At 37.8% G+C, this 12,102-nt stretch overlaps 1 protein-coding gene across 7 annotated transcripts in view; it reads right to left on the bottom strand.

Annotated features, from left to right (window-relative positions):
* nfia (nuclear factor I/A) overlaps positions 1-7,827 on the bottom strand; it is a 529,589-nt gene extending 521,762 nt beyond the window's left edge. The window contains exon 1 of one of the 7 annotated variants that reach the window (XM_041208194.1): positions 7,516-7,827. In XM_041208194.1, coding sequence (XP_041064128.1) covers positions 7,516-7,524 — 9 coding nt within the window. In that variant the 5' untranslated portion in view covers positions 7,525-7,827. Of the gene's footprint in view, positions 1-3,992; positions 4,218-7,515 lie in introns of those variants that run through there. The other 6 variants (XM_041208200.1, XM_041208198.1, XM_041208199.1 and 3 more) reach the window with 6 other exon arrangements.
* Positions 7,828-12,102: the final 4,275 nt, after the last annotated feature.

Genomic DNA, 12,102 nt, shown 5'->3' with positions numbered 1-12,102 from the left:
AAACAAATAATGAAGCTCAAATTTATTAAGTGTCTACCCTAAGCAGATATATGCTTCTTTCTATAGCAATGCAAAGAATGGGGAAAGGACAGGACAATCCATTTCTTCCTGGGCAAAATTTAAAGTCAACTGGCTCATTTTAACAAATTATTTTCAAAATATTAAAGAGTGAATGTAACCATTCCTTTTTTGCCTCAGTCTAAAATTTTTCATTCGAAAATTGCTTAAATTAACCTCTACCATACGATTTAACTTGGTCAAAGTATAATAAAGTAGCATGAAGATACAAATTTCAACAGATATAGGTTTGTTTTTTTACCATTTTACGCTAGTGAATTCAGATTAATTCAATTCCGCACTAAAATGACTATTCTAAATATGGCACAAATCGCCAACTCTAGAATTCATTCCAAGTTAAAGACTCACTCTTGTTATATTGCATTTATGGAGTGAATATAGACATAGTAGAGCTGCGGATAAAAACCTAGAGCCAGTATTTGACCTTGGCTGTGTATGCATGGAACAAGGGATGCCAGTGTGGTGATACTATGTCACCACATTGGTGTCCTTTGCTGTGGTGTCCAGATGCCACAAGTTCAGATCTGATCTCTATTACGTTGTATCTGCAACAGAACTCAGACCTGTAAGCCCACATACAATGGGGAGGAGTAAGATCAAACATTTGCTAAATAAAAAGAAAATCTTAGCAACAGCTTTGAAAAATATGAATCATTATTTGAATGTTTTAAATATACTGACTGATTGGTTTAAGGAAATTAACTGTGTGGACTAGTGTAAGATTTAAGCATTCTGAGCAAAGTACTCCCTAATGTTTGGCAGTCTTTTGCTAATGTACATTCATGTTTTAATCCAGTCAGAAGTCGACCAGTTTCATAGATCCTTGCATCGACTTTATGTTGGAAATCATCCAATGTACAGTTTCCCTGTTCTACCTCAGAGCTAATTCAGAAAAGAAGCTTTAAACTACTTTAGCCCAATGTCAGCATCAATCCTAAATCTTCCCCATCGCCTGACAGCTTTCCTTCTCAATCTCAATGTAGAATTAAGATACTTAACTTTTACTGCAAAAAAATCAGATCAAATAAACAAACATAAGTTATAGTAAACTGAACTATGCAGTAAGAACAAAAGTGCACTGACTATGAGTTTTAGTTGTCATTATTAATATAATTACTCTGCTGCAGTCATTCCTATATCTAGAAATCAAACAGACACAAAAAGATTGCGATATTAAACACCTGTAGCAGTTAAATTATGTTTTGTAAATTGAAGCCAGTTTCCACTACAGGGATCTACGACACTGATGTGCAGAATGTGTTGAGCTGGGTTTTTTCGCTAATTACATGATCAAAAAATAAACTATATTTTCTCATAACTAAAGCCTGTTTCCACTTCGCATTTTTTTTAATGCAGGCCCCAAGTTTGAGCTGATTTCTAAATATTCTAAACATTTGGAGGCCAAACCACTTAGTTCCTTAAGTGACAATCAGTGAAGTTGTGGTTTTGTTGTGGGTCTATTTTCATATAAACCTCAGCACTGCAATCCAGTGCAGCAAGCACATCCTTCCTTTGGCACTGCCACATCAATTAGTGTATACTGTATAAAATGAAGAAGCAAACAGATTAAGTACCAATTTTCTTTTAAGTGGTCGAAAACTTTGCATACTTACACTATGACACTGATAATTGGACTACTTTACTGTTTACAAATAACTGTCTCTGGGCGCTGAAAAAGAAATTGCCCACTCAGCGCCATATAATGTTCATGTTTTTTCTCACTTCTTTTTGCCGTTAATTTATTGAAACAATCTGGTGCATTTTTAGATCACTCTGGGCAGTTCTTAGTCTTTTGCACGCACTTTTAAAAAATTTAATTAGTTCTGACAGGGACACGGTAAACAGAATCCATTTTTAAAAAAAGTTTTTAAAGCTATATTTAAAAATTGATTGATTCAAACTTACATATTACTCGCCTCCACATTTTTTCATATATAAATAAAAAAAACTTTGACAAGATATTTCAATATCAATCAACCCGTTCAGTTCTGTGCAGTGCAATGACAGCTGCACTAATTGCTTGTTAACTTAAAAGATTCAAATAGAATTTCAATTTCCTTTCCATTGAGTACTTTGGCTTTTTTCCCCAAAAATTAGAAAGCAGATTTATCAATGTATTTGTTATTAAAATACCTCAAAGTGAGGTTGTGTAAAGGGCTGCAACTGAGGAGCTCTATAACTAAATTACTTACAGTTAACTACCCCATTATTCAAAATGACATAAAGCCAAAAACTATGCTGAAATGTAATAACACTGCACATAGCATTAGAAATTAGGGATTTCATCGAATGGCTGCAAAATTACCAAATACTTCATACCTATGGGTTACTGAAGATTCAGCAGAACTTATATTAAACTTGCATTTCATTTTAAAAAATATTGAATGACTCTCAACTTTCGACAAAGTAGTGAAACACACAATAATTTAATGTGGTTTTTGTATTTTAAGGCAACAGGAGAGGCCAATTTTGGAAACATAAAGACCAACAGTTACTTGAAGATGGCCACAATAACTTTATGTTGCTGTTAAAATTGTCAGTAAGGCAAATTGGAACCTTTTGTATAGACAGTTTAAGAGGTTAAAAAAAAGTTTCTATTCAGATCTTGATGCTGCCACCTCGCCTCAACCAAACAAAGAACTGTATTAATTGATATTGAAGTAGATTCACAGAAACATTGCAAATTGTCGATAAAGCTTTTTAAACTTTAAATCACGTGCAAGTGCTTTTTAAAAGGAACAGACTGACTAGCAAAGGTTCATTAAAAATCGGAAGTGATATTATGGGGAAAAAAAAACGTTATTCTCCCGAAATAATTTCAACACATTGCATAAAATCAGCGAATTTGAATTTACTGTATAGGATACTGCATTTTTAACCGAATATGTTGAATTATCCGGGTTAAATATCCCACGAGACATAGAATACCAAATAAAGAAGATTTCAAAGCAAAATCGCAATTTGGAAACTTGAGTGAAAAAAGAAGCACGGCACACCAGCACACAGCGCTTCCACGGGGAAAACCCTGACTTTTTAAACACTGCTGGAAGTAGCGACAATAAAACCGCAATGAAAAGTAGAAAGCTTTATGGTCACTAACAGAACGGTAACAACTGGAATGATATTGTTGTGGGAGTCAGGGAAGGAGGAGTGCGGGTGGGGGGCTGTGAGGGGTACAAATCAAAATATTGAGGACCTGGAAAAGGAAGCCGATCCCGTCCCAAACCACAATACCCGCAACCCCATCTGATCGGACGATTTGGAGGACTGCTAGCCAAAGTTCAAGCTTTTCGCCCTCCCAAGAAAAGTAACTTGACGTGTGGACAGTCCACACCTGACGGCATTTCAGTGCCCCGCGGAAAAAAAAAAACACCACTCTGCTTTCAAATGCTGGAAAACCAGAAGGAAAAACGCGAGCAAACCGAGCGGGGTACTCGCCGAAATCAGTGGGAAGGCGGCGCAATCTGGCGAGGAAGCAGCAGCGGAATTGTTATCAAAGATATTAAAATTAAACTTCCGCGCACCGCTGTTGTAAGTAAACTCCATACCTTAGAGTCAACAAAAGCGTGATTCCCCATCGCTAGCTCCCTCCCGCCCCCCCCCCATACTGTAAAATAAGCAGCGATCGCCACACTTTGCTGCCTGCGAAAAGTCTTAAGAAATGCACAACACCTCTTTAAAAAGCCGCTCTCGGAAAATGTGTTTTTCCAGATTTAAAAAAAATTACAGTCAAAAAATAATAAATATTAATACGTATCCGCCATTAGCCATGTGCCTCAGTGGGGCAGATCGCTGAACCCCGTCACTGATCTGAGAGACAGGAGGCATTAAGAAAAAAAAGAGGAAAAAAAGTTTAATAAAAAAGACCATGGCGGGCTCTAAAGGGATACAAATGTTGCAAAAATGTATCCTACCTGGGTGAGACAGAGCGGAGAGTACATTATTGTGGCGGTGCTGGTGGTGGTGAGTGGAAAAGCCGGCTTTCACATTTCAGTCTCGAACTGAAGCCAGCTCTCTTCTCCATCCTGAACTTTAACCCCGCCTATAGTTAGTATATAGTCTACATCCCAACTCTCCGTTGCTCACTCTGACAGTCCAGGCACTGCTCCTCACACACACACACCTTCCCCGCCCTCTTAAACCACCTTTTATTTTTTTCTCTCTTGCCCGCAGCTTTCTACAGCTGCGATCTCTCTCTCTCTCTGGGTATATGAAACAAAAAAAAAAGAAAAGTCACACTTGCGGGCTGTCAGTGAAGCGAAGCCCGCGCTCCTTTTCTCCGCCCGATGCTGGACTACACCCTTTCCCCGGCCGGCCCTCCGCAGCTCTCACAGTCAAAGCCCACGGCCGGCCTAGAGCTAGATCGAGCCTCCCCTGAATAAAACCCTTTTCCCCCACAGCAGCAAGCCAGATCTCTGCGCCAACACACCAATGCAACAACAAAAAGTCTGGCTGGGAAGCGGCGCTTAAAAATGTGGATGCCCATCTCAACTTGGACTTGAACGTGAGAAAGATCCAAGTACCTCTATTTCTCATCGCCCTTTCATGAAAAATCTTTTAGTCACCACGAATGTTATATTTTCCCATAAAAGTTAAAGTCAGCCTGCAACTTTGTGGTATAAATCATGGTGTGTTTTTCTGCTTTTAAGCAAATCAGTAATATATTTAATTGTTTCCCTGCACCAAAAGTTAGTTGGGAAAGCGAATCTGAATTTTTTTCTCCTCCCCGCCTCCATTAAGTCCGTTTAAAAGAAAAAATCCATGGACATGATTTGTGGCTTTGGCGCCTTTTTTTAACAACAGTAAATTGCAATACATAACTAAGAATCATGTGGCTGTGTATTGGGCTTTTTTTTTCATCGCGTCACCTAAACCGAATGTCACGTCCACGACTCCTCCACCCGGCTGCTGCTCATTGTTTGACATTTTCTCTGCCTGCGCTGGTGACCCAGATGTAACACAGTGAATGGTGAAGGATCGGCCACCAACGCGCATGCACCTTTCCTGCAACGCACTCTGGGTCTTGTAGTCTTTGCCCTGTCCACTGCGCAACTCCAGTTAAGAGTAATAGATGAGGCAGTGGAGCAACCTGGAGCAAACAGCTTATTAGTGTCACAATGCTGAGAGATTTTCTCTTCACGTGCATATCCATATATCTGTGGAGAAATATGCATGCTTTGTGAAATGTGTTTTCTTCTCCCATGCACTTATAGAAATAACTAGTCTCAAGGTATTTGGTCTGTTGAAAAAGGGGGCCTGAGCATATTGATGAAATGTTAGTCAAGAATGTTAGTTCGAATGGATTGGGTGCAGCTCTGATCCAAAATCACAAATCGAAAGCAGACTTAGACTACAGCGGGAATGAAAACATATGACACAAAGTTGGGAGCTCATCATAATACTGTACAAAATGCTGTATTCCAACAAGTTGCAACCATAACCAGACTTGTTATCTCTTAAACTTTTCACTGCGTCAGCAACTTAGCAATAACTTGAAAACACAGCACGGGCTCTTCTCAGTGGCACGTGTTTGTTCAATTGTCCCTAAATAAAAACGTCCACATCTTTCTGTTGTAGCGTTTAAGGCATCTGAATTAGTTTACCTTAGCTAGTCGCGGTATAGCACCATTACATGTTATTACCCAATATTGCTCTAAGCATTTAAGTTAATTTTAACGTGAGGCTCCAAGACTCCCCATTCAGAAATTAGTTTTTGAATTTTATAGGCCAACACGTGTATTGTATCTTCAGGGGACATTGTTAGAGTGCCTGCACCTAATAAAAAAATCATTCTAGTGATTCTTAGCAACATAATACTCAACGTCTATATTAAAAAACCGAAAAATACTGTATTCCTAGAATGTTAAGAGAACATAAAGCATCGTTTGAGATGGTCGATAGAATGGAATGTGGCTGCTCTCTAGTAATGGAGAAAGCGGGCATGTGCAAAGTGTTTCATTTCAGTGAAGGCACACCACCTTCCTTTACAAAGAGAAAGTCATAACATCCATATATACACGCTTGTAAAATAGATGCATCATTCTGTTACACGATAGACTACTACTCCAATGCACTAAGGAGGAATCATTCCGAGGACTACATTTTTCCAATTCTCGAGTTCACATGCTGCAGAAATCTCTATGGCTTTGGTCACGTATTTGAGCGTCATAACTCATTTAGAACCTTACAAAATCGATTTAGCTAAACAAAACAGCAGAAGTTCCCACCCAAACATTTAAAAATTTCCACTACCCACCAACCACCCCCCACCCCCCCCCCATCCTGACAGGACCCTCCCTCCGAACGCAGAGGAAGATATCTACTGTCTTGTTTTGCTGGCACTGCAAATTACTGGTCTTTTAAAGCCTGGCATGTCAACATTTAATGTATGGGCAACATTCACACGAGATTATTAGAAAGGATACTGCCAAATAGTTTAATTGCATGTATATTATGTATAATTGCAAACGTTACATATAATTAAATGAAAAACGTCAGCTTTTGTTAAAGTTCCATTACACCAAGAAACGTTTAAATACAAAAATGATTGTTCAAAATATATTCAATATCTCTTGAGTATCAATTTCACATAATATCCAGGCTTAAAAGAACCATTAGCATTGGTTAGTGGTCTTAAGAACACAGTTCAACTTAATTATTCCGTGAAAAATCTCACCTTATTTAGCACAATTACAATTACAAGACAGAAAATCACAACTTTTGCAAGGATGCGCCCTTTCTATAAGGCATGTGATTTTGTCACACAGTATATACTTGAAAACATACTGTAACATATTTCATAAAAGCAGAAAATGATATGCACGTAACATACAATCTCCTGCTATTCGTGCTTAGTAAATACTCACTGATCCAGCTATACTGTACATATCTGAACTACAGTTCCCAAGATACCCTTCCAACAGTCTCCCATTCCATCTCCATCTAATTTGAGAGCGGAAGCCTCGCCTTTCTACCCATTGATTGGCGCAGTGCAGCATTGAGAATGTCAATGGAAGCTTCGATTGGTAGAAAGAGTTGCCTATCATGTCGGGTCAAGTTCATGTCTCTAGTTCAGCTAACCGTTAGGAGAAAAGATTTTTGAGACTGAGTCACACGTCTCGGCAGAGCGAGCGCGCAACCTTATTTTTTTTTACCCTCTCTTGGATCAGGTAAGCGACGGAGGAAATTTGCCAAGCTCAGCGCTTTCCAAGCTCACAGCAGCAGCCCAGCCTTGGCGCAATAATTGACATATTCCACATGGACATAAACTGGAACAGGCGTGAATAAAAAAAGACATCCTATCATCAATTACCAGGCTGAAACATTAGTAAATATACTTTAGGTATAATATACCCCTGTTAAATCTTATTTTGCATTCAAGTTTAGAATATCTCTATTAAAATCATAATTTTAAAAAGTTCATTATGTACCACGTACCATTGCCATGTAAAGAGTACGTGAGAAACTTTAAATTGTTCAGACGTTTAGCTTCATTTGTTGTCGTCTTTTTGTTGCTATTTTTTTGGTTTTAATATATAAACTGGGAACCGTTGCAAACCGGAAGCGAAACCGTGCAAAAGCCGCTGCGAAAAAAAAAGTCGGCGAGAGATGTCTGAGGTTTTTATGTTTCCAAAGAAGAAGCCCCTTTGAAAGCGTTCCAAAATCGCTCCCAGCTCTCTGGCTCTGTGTTGATGGCGAAAGAGCACTTTTGTGGAGCGCCCTGAGAAGTTGCAATCGATTTGCAGTCCTTACTGTTTATTTCCGCATCGGTATTTGCATAGAAACCACGCACAGAGACGACCGCACGTTCGACCAATCGGCTTCCAGAATCCCGGGAGACGTGAGTCGCGCGAGCGTCTGGCCTGGGATTCCATTCCCGGGCTCGCGTTCTGCTCCAGCACCGATACGGTCTGCACCGTCTGAAGCTTCTTTCATGTTATATGTATATGCAGAAGATATTTGTAATCGGTTGTGATTTTTTTTCATAGCAAGCGTAGGTAAGCAAATGTGAAAGACAAGTGTTTTCTTTGTAAAATGCAAGATTGGTGTGTATTCCTCTATCCAGTCATTTGCCTATATGGTTCAACAATTTTTTTTCTATTTGACTTAGTTTATAACAAAAATGGTCCACACGTACAGTATTCTATGCATAAAGGAATTGTTTAACTTATGTATATCTTTGCAAATAAAAATAAGTAATCTGCTAACTTAGATGCGAGCTGAGAAATAATAACTGGCGTTCTGGCCATTGTACGATTTGTGAAGGAGCTTTTATGAAAAAAAAACATTTACAGCTGTACTCAAGTGGCAACAGTTGAACAGGGGAAGAAAACACTATAACATTTTTTTGAATGAAAAATGAGAATGAAAGTTTTCTTAATTTGAAATAAACTGTTTTTCTCTACCTTGCCCGTTTTATGTGTGAACACAGTTGCTTGGGAACACTTATTAAACAACATTTTAACCTTAGTAACATTGAGTGATGTATTAAATTATTCAATAAAGATTGTGTTTTCAAAGAATGTTGTATCTATTTATATTGGGCAGCAAACACTCACATTCCGCAGCTTAATTGTTATCTGAAACCGGCCTTGTGGTATTCATGTGCAAATGAATAACGATACTTTTTTTACGAATACTCTTGATTTTTGAATGTTTACTGGGATTATCACTACAATCAATTATGTTTTAAAACTTTATACGATAGGTTATATGAATTAAATATTCTATTTTGAGTCGGTGATCTTTATATATACATATATTTTAATAATACAATTGTACAGCAACTTACTGCAATAGATGTTGTCCTAACTCGTATCACAGGTTGCCATTTCTGTTCTGAATAAGCCGCTGAACAACATCATGGCAATGCAGACTTACAAGTTTATTTTATTTTGTGTTGTCACAACCTGTGAGATTCTGTTTTCGTGAGACACAGCCATGCGTTGGCGCAGATAGCACGAGAAGATAATTATATACAGTACTTCAAACCTGCTCAGGAATACACCTATTTATTTTTGATCGTCATTTTCCTGTAAATGTACTGCCCGCCTGGATATATGTGTACAGATCATATGCTATGCTGGTCGACCAATAAAATGCTCGCGCTTATGGTATAAGACGTGTGGGAACCGAAGGCACTGTGCGGTTGAACACATTTTCGGGTACGACGCAAGTAATAAATATGGAAATATATAGCTGCAAAAGGACTTCTGTAAGATTTAAAACATTTTAACCATGGATGTGCGAGCTTTTTTGTAATTTACATGGTGTTTTACTTTAAATTGAGACATTCAATATGTATAAATAGATTATTAGCATGTACAAAATAATTGACACTGAAATTAGACTTAATTTATTGGTTAGATGCAAAACAAATAGTTTATACATCCTGCACAACCCAATTGCACCAAACTAATCAAACTCACTTTGCGTATTGATTAAATGCAGCAAGGCACTAACTTTTTTGCGCACCATATGGACATACCACAAAAACCGACTAATGCAGTGTTATATTTGACACACTTGCTTTCATCGCTGCACTTGTTAAGTGGTCGCTGGTAAACGTTATTGATATTCCCATAGTTTTTTTTTAATTTAAATTTTAGAGCTGTTTGACAAACGTGTAAAAATGAAAGGTATACTTGTTTCCCCTCTTGCTGGTTACAAATTAATCCAATCACAATTGTGGCACTCAGGAATACATTTGATCCGTTGTCTAGCGTCTTTAGAAAGGTTTCCACTGCAGATACACTGCAGTCTCGATTAACAACAGCAGCAGCCAGCTAGCACCCAGAGGATCTTCGGAAAATACAGTATATCGACCACCGTTATTATGCTGATATATGAAGACACGGCTGTCAGGGATTTCGCTGCTCCTTATTTCAGCATTGATATATTGGCATTAATCAGATATGATTTTTTTAAAATTCTGACGCCGCGGCGATTTCAGTGAATAAGAAAACTACTCGACTCTTTATAAACAAGGCAGTGTTAAGTGGAAAATAAAGTCTCAACAAAACTAGACGCTGCGACAGCACGTACGAAGCGAGCTGACGTTTACTAAAAGATCACAATGCAAAATCTGGTCGGTATTAAAAAAAACAGAGCACTGAATCATCCTAATGCACGGAATCAACAATTCTCCCCCTAACATATGACTACATGTCACTTGCAGAAAAGTCCGTGTAGATTTGACGCTGGAGATATTGATCTGAAGACATTCCAGAACAGGGAGTGAGAAAGGCAAAGTCTTTGTATTTTTTTTTTTGGAAAACCATAATGCTAAGATTCCAGGTCTGGTGTTAACACCGTGCAATGTCACAACTAGAGGGCTCTAATAGCAACAACAAAAAAGTGATTTACTGATTTTGGAAAATGTTGCGAGAGTTCAATGCCCTCCCCCAGTTACAATGGTGCACTCCACCGTGTCGCGGTTTTTTTTAATCCTTTAATGTTGCAGCGTTTTGCTTTTCTCTCGAAATATTACCCTTAAAAGTCGAATCATTGCTCTTCTGAAGCTGAAAAAGAGGCGATATTAAAACAAACTTCTTTCTTGTGCTCTTCCTTTTTCACTCTTTCGGCACCCGTATGGAGGCGCATTCGAGGGATTTCTTGCTAAAATGGAGTCGAGAGTCCAATAAACATTCACAAACTCTCATTCAATCGCATTTAGATTTTGAAATATATCATCCCAACAATGAGTGAAATGAAGCTGTTTACAATCATAAGGCGATTTACTGACGCAAGTAAGGGGAATATACATGTAATTTTTTTAAGAGGAGGACTGTACCACCAATTTAAATATTAACCGGCAAGTTCAACACTTTCACACTGGTTTACAAATAATAATTCGGCACCAGTTTTCGACAAACCACGGGATTATTAAAGTTTAACAATACGATAATACCAATATGAGATTTTTTTAAAAAATCTGGATCCCAAATAGGAACACAATCTGTTAATAAAGAAGATAAAACTTTTCCTTGACTTTCAAGTTCAAGTCGCAGTTTTTAAAGTTTTAAAGTTGTGTTCTATGTAAATACTCCACAGCTCGTATTTATAAGTGTGCAATGATTATGGACCTTATATTTAAGACGATGAATCGAGGATTTTAAGCTCCGATATTTCGCTTGTTATCTAGCGCGAAATATTGAAAATTCATTACAACTTCCTCAGATTCACGTATGCATTTGCCTTACTGCTCTGCAGAATCTACATTATTTAAAGAGGCTTCGTGCAGCGTTTTCGGGCAGATTCGCACGTTTCAGCTGCCAATTTCATTTATCTTAACTTTTTTTGAGGAAATCAATATTGCAGCACAAAAGTTTTAATTACTCCTCGGCTGTGATAACTGTTTGAAACAAATTCTGCCGTTATTTTGTCACACGTGCAACATTAAATAAAGTAAGGTTCGATTTCAAAAGAATATTGCCAATGTATCTATATTGGAGCCCAGATTACAGCTCGTAGCTTTATTTACTACACTCAAGCACCTGCATCGTTACATATTCTTAAAATAAATTATTTACAAGATTTCTATAAATGTTTCAATTCCTAACGCAAATTTACCCTTTGAAGATTTGACACAGTTTCTTCTAAGAATGACATATTTCGTATCGTTAATATAATATGAACGACCTTCCACTTTCGATGTGAGTAATTATAAATTGGTATTTAAACAATTCAGTTCTTTCAAGATGCAGGCAACTTGTGAAATTATTTTGTGTAAACAAAAACTTAACCATTTCTGGGCACGGATAATTATACAAAGGAGAGCTACATCAGGCATATTGTGATTTCCTTCCCTATTAGTTAGAAAACAGACACCAACTTGATATGGAAATCCTGGACTAAATGGAGATCAAACGTAACTGAAATATTACCAACAACGTTCCGAGTATCCGCAGAAACACGAATACATTATTTCAGTTTTGCTTTTACACAAGACAGTTATGAGGAATAAGGGATAATGTATTATTGATAATTATATATCAAACACAAGAATCCAATGATAAATTATTC

Source organism: Carcharodon carcharias, chromosome 16, assembly GCF_017639515.1.
Source record: "Carcharodon carcharias isolate sCarCar2 chromosome 16, sCarCar2.pri, whole genome shotgun sequence".
Lineage (NCBI taxonomy): Eukaryota > Metazoa > Chordata > Chondrichthyes > Lamniformes > Lamnidae > Carcharodon > Carcharodon carcharias.
This window is presented reverse-complemented; position numbering and strand designations above follow the sequence as displayed.